General features: G+C 40.6%; 1 protein-coding gene across 7 annotated transcripts; it reads left to right on the top strand.

The window, feature by feature from the left end:
* The first annotated feature begins 94 nt into the window (after positions 1-94).
* zgc:153990 (uncharacterized protein LOC768125 homolog) lies at positions 95-7,153 on the top strand. Of its 7 annotated transcripts, none has more exons than XM_066661791.1 (4): positions 95-237; positions 1,480-1,657; positions 2,251-2,697; positions 2,781-7,153. In XM_066661791.1, exons 2-4 carry the CDS (start codon positions 1,528-1,530, stop codon positions 3,236-3,238), a joined length of 1,035 nt encoding a protein of 344 aa, XP_066517888.1. In that variant the 5' UTR covers positions 95-237; positions 1,480-1,527; the 3' UTR covers positions 3,239-7,153. The 7 variants fall into 7 exon arrangements, with proteins under 7 accessions (XP_066517888.1, XP_066517895.1, XP_066517894.1 ...); XM_066661798.1 differs by having other exon boundaries at positions 2,784-7,152; XM_066661797.1 differs by lacking the exon at positions 95-237 and adding an exon at positions 253-270.
* The last annotated feature ends 8,213 nt before the right edge of the window (positions 7,154-15,366 follow it).

The following is a 15,366-nucleotide window of genomic DNA, read 5'->3' as shown; positions in this document are numbered from 1 at the left end:
TCACTGAAGTCGATATAACACTAAGGACATTTTAGTGATTTATATTGAGTAAACACAACCTCTAGCTTTAGCTAAGCTGTTGTTTGTAGTAAGTTTAGGCTCAACAGCGCCGTTAGATGGCATTTGTGGAAGAAGGGTGTAATTGCAGGGTCCTGTCGCGGAGGTGGAGACGGAGTGCGTCGCTACGAACTTTCTAGATTTCGGACGCGAATTTTATTCCAATAATAACATTTGGAGGTAAATCTGCATTAAATGGTTTTACTTTGGGCGGTGAGGACTCTTTGAACTTTATAAAGTGTCTATAAATCCCCCCCTAACTGTGGTATAATGGACGAAGCTGAAGTTTGTTTCATATTCGACAGCTTCTGTATGGAATTCTCCTTTCCACCTTAAATGGTACCACAGTTATTTTAGGTCGCTTTGAGCTCCCTAATGCAGCTGAGGTACCATTTAAGGTGGAACGGAGAATTCCATACAGAAACAGGCGATTCACTATTGTTACAATTACAGCGCGTAAAGACCTGGATTGTTTCGTTTTTGAGCGAGTCGCTCTTGTTTTTACCTCTTAAAACAAGAGAATGACTATTTAAGGGTTTTATAGCGTGTTTCTAGTCGTTAAATCTGTATTTTAGTTGTTTTTTCCCCTCTAGCTAGCTGTATTATTTTGGCTAGCTAAGCACGATGGCGCCTCACACGGAGGGGCAGCTTTGTTGTGAAGGTTCACAGTATGTTTTATTTTCCGTCGTTTAATAAGTCTGTGCCCGTTTATATCTCCAGATTGACCGCTCTGCCCAGTTAATGAATTAAAATTGTGCTTTATAAACTTATTTCAGTATTATTTTCTTTAGTTTTTAAACCATACGCTTATTTGTATATATGCATTTACTGTCCCATTATTTCAGCTTAACTGACCATAGAGGAACACTTTGCCGTTCTGCATTTGCAGATTGTATTCCATCTGTTGCTCTGTATACTTTGTTAGCCTGATTTACACTGTCCTTCAGGGGCCAGGACCCCTTATGTTCACAACAGAGCACGTATTATTTGGGTGGATGGTAATTTTCATTTCTGCAATTATAGTAAAAAGCGCATTGGGGACATTCCTATTGGACAGTCCTTAAATCTGGGCTTTAATTATCTGGCTAACTGTGCAATACAGCCCAGAGTAGCTGAACTGATTTTCTTTTTTTTTAGTTGTGGATTGCTATCACGCAACAAGGGCTTAAGCTCACTCACTGGATGTAAAATAATTTATATTTAACAAAATAATTAAAATTCCTGCAGAACTTAGCCTAATCCTATATTTAAACTAATGGCTTGTAAAACCATAAACATGCTACTTATTTAATTGTATAAGCATGCAATAGAGCAATACTGAGCAACATTTGCACAAATCGATTTTGTTAAAGCCAGCCACTTTAACCTTTAGGCCATGGCTGAAATAGCCATGTGTTGTTAATGTGTTTTTTGTCCATACAGATATCTCAAGACCAGGGATTGGGAGTTTGGTGAAGGAGAGGAGTAAGGATGTCCTCTTCTTCGCTGTATCTCAGCCAGGAAAATACAGTCCGCTACAAAAAGCGAAAAGCCAACTTCACGTTCAGCGAAGTTCACATTCTGCTGGATGAGGTGCGGAAGAACCGGCACATAGTTGTGGGTGAGTGTGGGTAAAGAGAGCTGGGGTGGTTTGAGTATATTAATGAAAAAAACACTGAGAAACAATTGAAAAAACAAACAAGCAGAGCATAAACTAATTTAAATTCAAATTCTAGAGCTGTTTAAATATGACGCTAGAGGAGGTAGGTTTTCATCAGCATAAAAGTTTAGAACTGGAGCTTATTGTTTGCCACCATGTTTTTTGTTCCTGTGTAAATGCATAGGACATCGTTTCTTGTTGGATGCATTTTGGTAAGTGTTTTCTCTTATTTTATACTTGCTTATTCAGAGAAATGATAAAGTGTTTTTTTTTTTGTGCTTAGTTGTAAAATGTCCTTGGTTATGTTAAAGGTGTCTTAACGTGCAACATTATTTATAAATACAAGCAGAGGAGGAAAAAAATAATAAAATTAAATAACTAACAGTAACATAAAATAATAAATAAAACTGGATTATTTATCAGCTTTGTTGGAGATCTGCATGTCTTTACAGATCAAATATACAGTATCGTTTGCAATCGGAAATTCATCAATGGAAAAGAGCATTTTTTAATTGATTTTAAATTGTTACTGTGTTGTTTGTGTGTGTTTTTAGGTAAGTTTAACACAGGGGTCCCATCTGACGTAAAGAGGAGGAAGTGGGCGGAGATTACAGAGCGTGTGAATGAGATTGGAGAGTGTGACCGCGAAGTTGGAGAGGTCATCAAGAAATGGTCGGATCTGAAATGCGACACCAAGCGTAAAATAGCAGCGCTGCACACAGGGAATGTGCCTCCAGCGGCACTGGCTCAGGCAGAGTTGTCTCCGACTGAGTGCATTGTGGAATCCATCCTGGAGCTCGATAAAAAGCCATGGGAGGCGGCTGCGTCCTCTCGCTCTCGTAGCCGTGGGGCAGATGGGGACGACGATGAAGATGCTGGGTTCCTGGGAATCAGTTCCGTCCACAGTTCCCCTGGACTTGTGACAGAGAGGACAATGCCACCTCCAACTGGAAGTACTGCAGGAGCCAGGGAAACACAACAGGACACTAATAACCCTGCAGGTGAGAAGATTAATGAAGATGGGAATAATAATAATTAACATTTATATATTGGTAAATCTAACTGTTTCCTTTTCTTTCCTAAGCAGATTCTCATTTGATAGACTCTGACGACGATCACCATGACGTTTTGCCGCCTTCTTCTCGTTCGTCTGTAAATAACTCGTATGCTGAAGATGATGTGACTCTTACAGGCGGCAACCCGTCTAATGTCTCCTCCTCCACGAACCACAGCCACAATCACCAAGCCCCACCACCCACCACAGCGGCAGAGGTGGATATGGACAGAGCGCGGGAGCAGTTAGCTCAGAACGCAAGCCTCAGCGTCCAGGAGCAGCACACCACCAACGCCCTGCTTGGAACTATTTCCCGCTCACTGGAGCTGCTGGCAGAGTCGGTGCAGCAGCTTGCAGAGACACAGCAGGAGTTTGTCCGTGAGTCACTTCAGCTACAGCGGGAGACAGTCCACGTACTCCGAGACTTCGCCACCGGAGCGCTGACCCTGCTGCACGAAAAAGTCAACGGCAAGCCACCACTGCTTTGAGGACAACAGCGTGTAAGATTTTCACACATGTTCTCAGAGGAGATGTGTCTCCAGCTTTGAAAGCTCCTGTTTGAAGTTGTTAAATGTTGGAGGACCTCAGGACAGGACCAAGAAGAAGATTGAAGATGATCTTTTTCTTTAAGTAGAATTCTGACACAAGGCATTGGTTAATGTGAGACAGCGTGATATTATCGCTATTAAGTTGTGTAACCAATTGGGACACATTTTTCCAAAAATGTCATAGTACACATTAGAAGAATTGTTTTCATCTTCCTCAACTGCCACAGAAAAGTGGGATGTGTCCTCCTCTGAGAGGGCTTCTGTTTTTGAACAGACAGTTCCAACCTGCAACTAAAATACTTCCGCCTCGTCTCTTTGCCTAACACTAATGAATCTGATGCAGCCAATCAGGGAGTTCTGGAAAAGCTAGTTATCTGGAGCAGGATTGTGGTGGGCTCTCCAGGGCCAGGGCTGGTGACTACACCATTACATAACAGTTATGTGCACCCCTGCTCAAACTACACATTGATTTCTAAGTGAACGTAAGTTTATATCCTCATAGAACATTTAATGTGACTTAAATTTGAATTTTTAGCCTGGTATTTTCCTCTGCGATGGGCATGTTCCTATATTTTCACTCAGAAGATACACAAAATATGTTGTTTGAACAGAGGAGCACAAACAACAACAGCTTAAATTCAACTTTGACCAAAGACAAATGCTAATCGAAACCGCACTGAGGACCGCTTTTTACATTTCACCTTGTTTTACAGAAATACTCCAGAGTTTTATTAGGTACACACATGTTTTGTTTAGTGTAACCAAACTGTAATACAAAATTCAAACATTCTCCCACTTTTGTCATTTTTGTAGTATTAAAGCTGACAATTGTCATTTTGTTCAAACAAAAAAGAACCTAAAAATAAAGTAGTTTGAAAATGGTGAATGAAGAATTCCATCAGGAAAAATCACTTTAAAAGCATGTTATCAAACTTTCTGTTCTTGGGGATAATATTGTATCCAAAAGTATGTGTGAAGTTTGGTTTAGATGGTGAATATGATGTTAGTGATCATGAACATATTCATACTTTATTTTAGGGCTGGGCGATATGTCCAAAAACTCATATCTCGATATGCCTAAAAGAAATGGCGATATACGATATGATATTATGAAAACCATAAGAATGTATAATGTCCGATCTGATACTTAGATTTTCCTAGATAGCACTGTTACACAATGCACACTTCAAATAAACTCAGCCCAGTGTATCTGCTTGACACTGAGTATCTCACATTAAGAAACGATCTGTCTGCATCCAAGCTGCTACTTAATTTATTTTTTTAAAAACAAAGTGAAGCAAATGGTGTCTTCACAAACAATTCATATAAATAACTTAATATTATACACATAGCACAAAAAGTAAGGAAATATGTGTTTGGTAGATTTTCTTTGTTGTAACAATGCTTCTTGGCAATAAATCTTATGCCATTGGAAAGCTTGTTAATTTCCCCTTTACCCACATTTTTAAGGAACATACATTTTTGGGATGAGTAGTAAAGCTGAGTATGTGGGTTGTGCCCATGAAAAATTAGCCTCTCTGCCAATGCCAAACAGCTTATTCTGTGTGATGGTGTGGGGCGGCACCTCCCTCATTGGAAAATCGAGGCTTGTCATCATTGGAGGCAATCTCAATGCAGAGAGCAACCAGTGGCAATATCATATCTCTACTCTATCCTTATCAGAGACTACCTCCAGAATTTGGGAGTGGAGAGGATGGAATGGCCTGCCAGCGTTCTGACCTCAACCCCTATGAACATTAACATGCTGGTCCTGCCAGAGTGACCAACACATCCACATTGGCTTGTGACAAATGCTGGTTGAAGAATGGGGTGCCATCCCACAGCAGTGTGTGACCAGGATGGTGACCAGCATGAGGAGGAGGAGGAGGTGCCAGGCCGTTGTGGCTGTGTATGGTTCTTCCACTCACTACTGAGGCTCCTGTTTGTTAAATGAATAAATTGTCAAATGTAATTGCCAAAACGTCTTGTTTCTTCAAACTTTAATCATCCAGTCACCAAACATCAAATGTGTCAATGGCAGAATAAGCTGTTTGGCATTGGCAGAGAGGATCTTGCAAATATTTCATGGGCACATACTCAGCTCTACTGCTCATCCCACAAATGTATGTGGCAACATTTAAAAGGGAAATTAACAGGCTTTCCAACAGTATGAGATTTGTTGCCAAGAAGCATTGTTACGACAAAGAAATAATCTACAAACACAAATTTCCTTACTTTTTGTGCTGTGTTTTTTTAATCTTATATGAAATTATCTAATGGGATTTTTAATTACACTTATTCTAAATGTCAGTCAGTTTTATTGTCATCACAGATGTGTTGAGAGGGAAATTAAATGTAATTTCTTAGAGAAATGGTGCAAAAATAATAATATATTATTAGTATTATTATTAATTTATTATTTTTTTTTAAGGACTTACCTGTTTCTCTCAGCGCTGCCATAAAACCAACGAACCCCTGTAGGCGGGACTGTGATTCCATTGGCTGCAGCACTAAATGATGGACAGCTAAGTGTGGCTGCTGATTGGCTGAATAACGTGATGACCAATGAGAAGCGCATTCTCGGCTTAGGAGCCGTGGAGTTTCTGTCCCTCCCTTCGGCTGAGGGAAAGCAGCGTGTCTCAAAGTCATGGTTTAAACAGCGCTCTTGTATAACGAATGTGGTCATTCGTGTAAAAAATACTATGGAATACATGGACATTTGCAATATATCCCCCAGCTTTAGCTTGAGATCAATTGATGTTTGAAAGCTTGTGTTTGCGTCGCAATATCGCGATAAGGCAAAATTCTTATCGAATTAAAAATTATACCGGTATTATTGTGAACAATATTATAATATATCGCCCACCCCTATATATATATATATATATATATATGTAGTGTGTGTGTGTGTATAAAATGGTCATTTTCATTTTTAACACTACAGAACAGTTACCATAAAATGACAAGTGTTAGAATATTTGAATTTTGAATTACAATCATACCTTACACAAAATCACTTATTTGTACATATAATACATCTTAATTTCTCAAATTTATGCCTGTCATTCCATTCCTAAATATAAGAAAATTTATATGCCAAGAAAATTCCTGACTCCCTGTCCCTGGATTATTCTGGAAGACTCCATGTTTCTGAATTTGTTTCAGAATTGACGTGTGTAGTACTCGATAGTTAATTACGCAAGTGATTTTCTTTGAACAATGAGTGTCTGTTTGTTTGTGTTTAGTTTATTCTACTGATTGTGGGGGCCACTCCACAGCCTTATTGGTCTGAGAGAGAGAGAGAGAGTTACAGTTATGCACAGTCTAACAACTTCACAGCTCCAGCAAAACTAAAGACATTCAAGAAGAGCTCCCCAGCAGGAGAGAGAATCAAATTTGGAGCAAAAAACTCTGAAGATGTGGCCCTCCTGGACTGGACTCTCCCTGTGAAACCTGGTATGGTTTCAGATGAAGAGGGTGTTCTTTTGCTGCTCTTTTGTGTATTTTTGGACTTTTTTTCTCTTTCAACATTGTCTAGCTGTTTTGTGTTCTTTCCACTTCTGCACAGAGGAGAGGTATAAAGCCTCGTTTCTCCTTCTGTGAAGATCCGCATTCCCATATGAGAACATTTAAATGAGCTGGGAGGCAGGTCTTGTGCTCCATTGTTCAGAGCCCATGGAAGAAAACACAAAAAAATGATACTGTATGCTGTATAAAGATATACAGTACTGTGCAAAAGTATTAGGCACCTGAGAAAATGAATTAAAAATGTATTTATCTGAACAGTAAGAGTTTATTTGCTCAAAGAATAAATAAATAAATAATAAAAACACTGATTGTGATACTGTGTGAGAATGTGTTGATTTAACCCTTTCCAAATCTCTCCTCCTGACAGTCCAGTGTTATTTGAGGTTATAATTTAATCTCTTGTTTTAGCGGTTAATAAATACTTCATTATGTTAAATCAAGGGTGCTGTTGATTTAACAAATCCATATGATCAAGATATGGAAACAAACTTTGTCCTTCACACTCGCTCACAACACATCTATTCGTTTTTAGAAAATAAATAGTTTTATTCATTCATTGTCTGTAACCTCTTATCCAGTTCATGGTTGCGGTGGGTCAGGAGCCTACTCAGAATCATTGGGCGCAAGGCAGGAACACACCCTGGAGGGGGCGCCAGTACTCTAAAGGGCTACACACACTCACACCTATGGACACTCAAAGTAGCCAATCCACATACCAACGTGTGTTTTTGGAGCGTGGGTACTCCATGGAAACCCATGGAGACACGGAGAGATCACACCAAGCTCCTCACAGTCACACACAGCAGGGCTTAAACACACAACCCCAGGACCCCAAGGAAGCAAATTTTTTTATTCATTCATTCATTATCTGTAACCGCTTATCCAGTTCAGGGTCACGGTGGGTCCAGAGCCTACCTGGAATCATTGGGCGCAAGGCAGGAATACACCCTGGAGGGGGCGCCAGTCCTTCACAGGGCAACACAGACACACACACACACGCATTCACTCACACACTCACACCTACGGACACCTTTGAGTCACCAATCCGCCTACCAATGTGTATTTTTGGACTGTGGGAGGAAACCCACGCGGACACAGGGAGAACACACCAACTCCTCACAGACAGTCACCTGGAGCGGGAATTGAACCCACAACCTCCAGGTCCCTGGAGCTGTGTGACTGCAACACTACCTGCTGCGCCACCAAATTTTTTATATTAATTGTAATTATATATAGTTTTATAAAAGCACCAACCGTACTAAGAAGACTATGACAAACTATTTTAAATAATACTTACAATAATTGTAGGTGTCTAAGATGTTTGCACAGTACTCTGTCTAGAACTATTCACCCGTCTTGTTCTTAGTGAATTCTGTTCAGTTTAAAGCAATGTGTATAAATACAATGTCACAATTGTAAACCTGAATACAGAGGACAAAGCGGCATAAATATCACAATACACAACATTTTTATACATTACACAACAGGGCACACATTCATTTTAATCACTTCCAAACCCTGAACTAAAGATTTAAATCCTCTCTGTAAGATCTATTTTGTTTCCAGATGTTGTTGGAACCTATACGGCTGCAAACAGGACAGTGATGAGGCAGATGTTTTTGCAGTGAATTATGGCAAAACATAAAGTTACTGACACTTCTGTCTCATGGTGACTCTGTGTTATAAACTCTAGCTCACTGAACACTGGAGGGGAAGTGTTTTTTTTTTTCAGATTAACTTTTATTTATTTATTTATTTATTTATTTTAACCCTTTCCTTGTACAGTAAGTATGCAGACTGTAGAAATTGTAAATATGTAAATAAAATCACAGTTTAATAATGTTCGGTGTCATCCAGCACGTTCTTGAGACAAAACAAGGCAAATGTAATGGATTTGTATTTCTTTTATGCAAAACATGGAAATGTGGTGTGGGTTTAAAGTCTCTACACAGGTTCTGTGCTTGTTTAAATGAGCATTGTGATGTGTTATCATCTGACAACTGGGCTTAACACACTACAGTGTTCAGTAGGGGGCAGTACAGGTATTAAAATTTCTACACACACCAGTCCACTTTATCAGAAACACTTGTATTTCCACTAACTGAATATTTAACCACACAGCTGTGTGTGTGTGTGTGTGGTGTGTTGTGGTTTTACATCCAACAGTACCACTGCAAAAGTATTCAGACATGAACCAGAGCAGGTTATGGTCAGAAGCTGATGACACAGTGTGTCAACCAGCGAGGCAATGAACAGATCGCCAGCCATTGGGGGGTTTCTGATAAATTGGATGTGCGTAGTGACTCACAGTCCCTGGTCGTGATAAGTGTTCTCCTTTTTATTTTTGTCCATGTTGAGTGTTCATTTCACTTCAGAGCAGGAACTGGTCTATGGCGTTTTTCCACCTGCTCCACAGCTGTAACTGATGAACAACGTAATCCTCTTTTTGGTCAGTTTTTCATGCACTAATTCCTTTAATTTGCATAATAAACGATGTGGCCGGCTAATTAGCTTACTGTGTATACACTCCACATCTGCCTTCACCTAAATGACCTGTGGATTTTCATAAAGCTGATTTTTAAGTGAAAATATTTTTTAATTTTTTCCTGCAGATGGAAACACATTTAGGAATGTTTCTTATCTGTTAAGGGCAAAAAAATAAAGTGGACCATTGTTCTTAGATCATTATAAATAAATAAAAGCAGAGGTATTCAAATGTGTTCCTCCAGAGCCCCGACTCTCAGTCTGTTAGTTGTCTGTTAGTAAAAAATAAGACTAATAGTATGAAAAGTTTTTTTTTGACCATCACGTCTCTCCCCACACACCCCAGCAGTTATTACAGCCCCTCAGGTTTAATACCTCTGGCATAAAGCATGGAATCTAACCTTGACTCTGATCTAGATGTAACTGAGCTGGGGGACACGTGCATGCTTGTGTGTGTGGTGCTCTTCAGCTCCTTAAAGTGAACAGTGCTTAAACAGCTGCCTGTAAGTGTCTGTGTGTGTGTGTGTGTGTGTGTGTGTGAGAGAGCGAGAGAGAGAGAGAGAGAGAGAGAGAGAGAGAGAGAGAGAGAGAAAGAGAGAGAGGGAGGGAGGGAGAAGCAGCATGTTGAGGCAGGCAAGCTGGGGTTAAATTCATAATGAGAAGAATGGGCAGAAGGCCATCCCACTGAGATGCTCTTCTGAATGTGTTTGTGTGTGTGTGTGTGTGTGTGTGTGTGTGTGAGAGAGAGAGAGAGAGAGAGAGAGAGAGAGAGAGAGGGAGGGAGAGGGAGGGAGACTGTTTGAGTGTGTATACCAGGTATCACTCACAATGTGGGGACATGTCTTCTTTTGGGGACCACAACCTGATCCCCAGAAATATTGTTATATTTTAAAGTGAAGATGTGTTTTAAGGTTAAAGTTAGAGTAAGTCTCCATAAATCTATGCAGGACAGTGTAATATCCCCACAGTTGATTCTATATTTTTGTGTAGGCCATTCCACAGAAATACACTTCTGAATGTGTGTGTGTTTCCTGATGCAGAACCATATCTGGGTAATGACTGTGTTTTGTGTGTGTGTGACAGAGAGAGAGAGAGAGTGAGTTTCAGCAGCTGGGCCCTTGTGTCTGGTTAGAAACCTTCTGTATTGTGTCTCAATCTGTTCACTCCAGTGTGTGTGTAGTATATCTGTAATTTATTATCCTTTATATCAGTCTCACAAACACACACACACTAGTTTGTAGACTGTAAAATATAATTTTCTCCTTTTTCCTCTTCCCCCAGATCAGCCGTGGTATGTTTTGAGCACAGTGGGCTTATCTACTTCATCATTGGATCTATTAAGCTACCGATGCTAATAAACATTTGATCTTGTTATTCACACAAATCTTTACCACAAAATCCCTAAAACATCTCTCATTATCATGTTTTACTGTGAACTAAACTAATATTAAAGTGTTCTACATGTGTGCGTATGAGTACATTTGTATATGTGGTGTTGGCCTGTCGTGTGTATGTTTTCAGTGTCGTTCTACCGCCAGCCGTCACCTGCCACGGTGACAAAAGAGCGAGGGATTAGCGGCAGAGGAGAGGAGAAAGGGAACGGCTCTATCGATTGGTTTCCTCCCTTCGCGCTGTTGCTGCAGTGACCTGCTGACCTCTCACTTTTCTCTTCCACCTCCCCCCTGCAGACTCCCTCCTCCTCTCTTTCATCCCACATCTGTCACTCGGGAGGAGTGTGGCCCCTCGTTCCTCCTCTCTAAGGCCCCTGCACCTCCACCTACGACTCTCCTCTTTACCTCTCTTTTTCTCTTTCTCCTCTTTTCTCTTTTCACTCTGCTGTTTAAAAAATCTCTTCCTTTACAACAAACCTGTTCAAGCAGCTGAGACAAGTTCAGGGTCTGAGGTTTGTTTCCTCCTGTTTTGCACTAGAGCTATGAGGCTAATGTAGCTAACATTTTTTTAAAATTTTATATAAAATGCAGTAAATTCAGGAATCATGATGTGTTCATTCTCTTAATGACAACAGCAAAAATAAAAGATTTCCAACGTTGTCACTGACCAATGCCATGGGATTTTGTAAATATAAATACATTTTAGAAATTGATGTCTGCAACAAGCTCCAAAAAAATTGGAATGGAGACGAGAGTCCTGCCCCATCACTTTTCATTTTAATTACTTTGTTTAAGTGTTAGGGAGGCATGGTGGCGCAGCAGGTAGGAGTCGCAGTCACACAGCTCCAGGGACCTGCATGATGTGGGTTCAGGTCCCACACTGGTTGACTGTCTGTGAGGAGTTGGTGTGTTCTCCCTGTGTCTGTGTGGGTCTCCTCCGGGTGCTCTGGTTTCCTCCCACAGTCCAAAAACACACATTGGTAGATGGATTGGCAACTCAAAAGTGTCTGTAGGTGTGAGTGAATGTGTGTGTGTGTGTGTGTGTGTGTGTCACCCTGTGAAGGACTGCCACCCCCTCCAGTGTGTGTACCTGCCTTGGGCCCAGTGATTACAGGTAGGTTCCAGACCCACCTTGACACTGTACTGGATAAGTGGTTTCAGACAAAGAATGAATGAATGAATGTTTCAGCGTTTGGGAACTGAGGAGACTTATTGCTAGTTTTGTGGTGGAATGTTTGCCTATTCTAATTTCTTACCTGATACAAGATTTAAGCTGCTCAACAGTCCACAGTAGTTGTTGCCTGATTCTCTTTTTTATGGTTTGCAATAGGACAGTGGTTCCCAAAATGGAATACATGGAGCTATTTCTGTGGGGGTGGTTAGGGCACAGCGGGGCAAATGAATGAGATACATAATTTAATAATTCAACTGGAAAGGTGATTTGTCACGTTATTTTATTTTGGTCAATATGAAGGTGCAGTATATGAATTGCAGTGTTTAAAATAAATTCAAGTGGAGTCTGAAGCAAAAATCTTGTACGTGTGTGTCAGCAGAGAGGCTCAAAAATATTGTCATCTACAGAAAGAGACGCAAAATGTTTGGGGACCATTGCAATAGGAGACAGATCTGGACACAGGCATGTCAGTCAAGACCATACTCTGAGTCTATGAAGCCATGCTGCTGTCGCATGTACAAAATGAGGTCTGGCGTTGTCCTGCTGATACAACCATGGACTTCCCAATAAAAGATCACCTTATTGGCTGCATATGTCTTTCAAATACATTATGTACACCTCCATATCAATGGTAAGTCAACGTTGTTTCTGGATGCATGTCTTCCCACTTCAATAATAGAGATTCAGCTTACACTTCTAGATGTAGCAATGAACTATGCTCAGTGACAACTATTTTTTGAAGCTCCCGTAGAAAGATTTATGTGGAGAATTTGTCTCTCCAGGGGCCTGGAGGTTGAGGGTTCGATTCCCGCTCCGGGTGACTGTCTGTGAGGAGTTGGTGTGTTCTCCCCGTGTCCGCGTGGGTTTCCTCCGGGTGCTCCGGATTGGCGACTCAAAAGTGTCCGTATGTGTGTGTGTCTGTGTTGCCCTGTGAAGGACTGGCGCCCCCTCCAGGGTGTATTCCTGCCTTGCGCCCAATGATTCCAGGTAGGCTCTGGACCCACCGCCACCCTGAATTGGATAAGCGGTTACAGATAATGAATGAATGAATGAGGGCTTGGAGTTCATGGTGTTCTTGCCTTTAACAGACTGTGATTTCTTTGGATCTTCTGCTACATTATATTTTTAGAGGTGGTGCACCTTGTTGAACTGGCTTGTAACTTAATCAATCATATGCATACTCATATTAAGAAACTACACCTCAAGGGGGTGCTCTTCAGTGCTTTTTTTCTTTTGTCAAAGATACTGTCTTCAGTGTGTTATAAGGAGACACTAGTTGTCTGTTTCTAGAATTCATGTCAGTATTTTGAGATCCAGCTGCCAGACATGAAGACAGAGACAAACCTCAAGTAGTTTACAGTGGTTCAATTGTTTTGAATTTGAATTCAATCTCCAAAAAATGTTTTGTCTCATGTCTGATATCAACACACTGCACACAAATGCACACACGGAAACAGACCTGGGACTCAAAGCAGCTGCTAGGGTCAGTTCATTAAACACACACACATGGACAGAGCACATGGTGTGTTTGACCCTTGCCCCTCTTGTCTAAGTGGTTTGATTATGAGGTGGGGGTCAGCAGTCTGCAGTAGTGAAGATGCTGTGTGTGTGTGTGTGTGTGTGTGTGTGTGTGTGTGTGTGTGTGCATCTGTTGAAAGGAAGCTGATTTCAGGGCATGATCGATGGAGTGTTTGTGTGTGTGTGTAGATTTTGGAGATAAAAGTATGTTGGTAGATGTTGCACTAGAGCAGATTTCAATGTGTGTGTGTGTGTGTCATAATGGTTACCCACTTGTTTAGGACTGATTAGACATGTCAGGACCTGTCTGTAAGAATGGTCAGCTGATGACATTTACAGAGTATAACATATCATCACTGTCCAAAGAAAAAATATGTATCTCCATTTTTGTGGATGTTTAGTTTACTACATCATTTGTCCTTCACACTGTGTGAAAGCTAAGAAGGTTTATCCATCTCCTGTAAAGTTATTATTTGGGAGATACAGGTTTTTCATTGGACAGTGACCATATTATCTGACCTAAAAATAAAGCATACCGCACAGAGCCAGTCACACAAGCAGACTGGAGAGCTAGCAAATGGCAAAGTAACATCTTCTGGATTTTTTTGAAGTGTTTTTTATATACTATCGTGAACTTAAAGAGGAAATCTAAGATCCAGGGCTGGTCCCAGATAGAACTGCTCATACTCTGGACAGAAAGAGGCAAAACTAAACCCCAGATGACAGCCAAACACCTGAGGAGGTGACACAGGAACAGGGAATGGTCAATTAATAATATTATTTAACTACAGTCATGAAAATATGTGTGTGTGTGTGTGTGTGTGCATTTGCTTATGTGGGTATTTAGCGACAAAAGTGTTTCTCTTTAGGGAAAGCAGTATAGCAGTTTAGGGTGATGCTGTGTGCGAGGAAGTTGATCCTTAAAGACTCTAGGCAGGCAGATGGACTGTGTGTGTGCGTATGTGTGTGTGGAAAGATTTTACTATAGTGTCATTTACCGGGTCATGTCTTCAGGGGATGTGGACTGTGTGTGTGTGTGTGTGTGTGTGTGTGTGTTTGTGTGTGTCCTGAGGGAGCTGATCTGCAGGCCAAGCAGATGCCATGACGTGTGTGTGTGTGTGTGTATGTGTGTGTGTGGACCTTAAGTTTGATACCCATAGATATTGAATCTATTGTGTGAGGGTTAAAGACAACTGAAGACAAAAAAAAGATGTGTGTGTGTGTGTGTTTGTGTGTGTGTGTGAGTGTGTGGAGCTTTTAACAGGTGTAAATGGCTAGAGAGAGAGAGAGAGAGAGAGCGAGAGAGAGAGAGAGAGAGAGAGAGAGAGAGAGACTGGGAGTGAGGTGGACATTATCAGACACTGACAGAGATCATGTAACTTGTGTGTGTGCCAGTAATACATGTCATTGTGTGAACCAAACCTTGCTTACACACACACACACACACACACACACACACATATATTGTGGGAGTTCTTCTTAATCATTACATTTTAAGCTGGAGAAATATTTTAGGATTGAGGTTAGGGTTAAGATTAGGCTAATTGTAAAATGAATTTCCACAAAATGAATGGAAGTCTATGTAATGTTCCTGCAATGTGTGCAAGCAAATATATATATATTGACTAAAATGATTCATGTTTTGTTTACAGTGCACACATACACACACGTGTGTGTATGTGTGCACTGTAAACAAAACATGAATCATTTTAGTCAATAAAAACATAACAACAAACAAACAAGAACACAATGGGAAGTGTCCCCAACACAGAGGATAATTCTTTTAAAATAAATACATTTTTTATTAAAAATAAGGGTGAGGAAGTCTTTATAAGGCCGAGGTGTGTACAGTGAGTGTAATATGGATTTTTTAACGGAATGGTGTATATTGGGAGTGAAATTTTTGGACTGAGGAGTTTATAGGGCTCAGACTATTTACTGAAACTCAATGTACTTTAATTTTCATTGAAGTA

This window comes from Hoplias malabaricus, chromosome 2, assembly GCF_029633855.1.
Source record: "Hoplias malabaricus isolate fHopMal1 chromosome 2, fHopMal1.hap1, whole genome shotgun sequence".
NCBI classification, from domain to species: domain Eukaryota; kingdom Metazoa; phylum Chordata; class Actinopteri; order Characiformes; family Erythrinidae; genus Hoplias; species Hoplias malabaricus.
Note: the sequence above shows the minus strand (reverse complement) of the source record. Positions and strands in the feature narration are given on the sequence as shown.

What these genes read in the sequence shown, in the direction of transcription:
- zgc:153990 (XM_066661791.1), top strand. Translation starts at nt 1,528, where the DNA reads ATGTCCTCTTCTTCGCTGTATCTCAGCCAGGAAAATACAGTCCGCTAC. An exon ending in GAACCGGCACATAGTTGTGG is followed by an intron (nt 1,658 to 2,250) that starts GTGAGTGTGGGT and finishes GTGTGTTTTTAG; the next exon opens with GTAAGTTTAACACAGGGGTC. An exon ending in GGACACTAATAACCCTGCAG is followed by an intron (nt 2,698 to 2,780) that starts GTGAGAAGATTA and finishes TTCTTTCCTAAG; the next exon opens with CAGATTCTCATTTGATAGAC.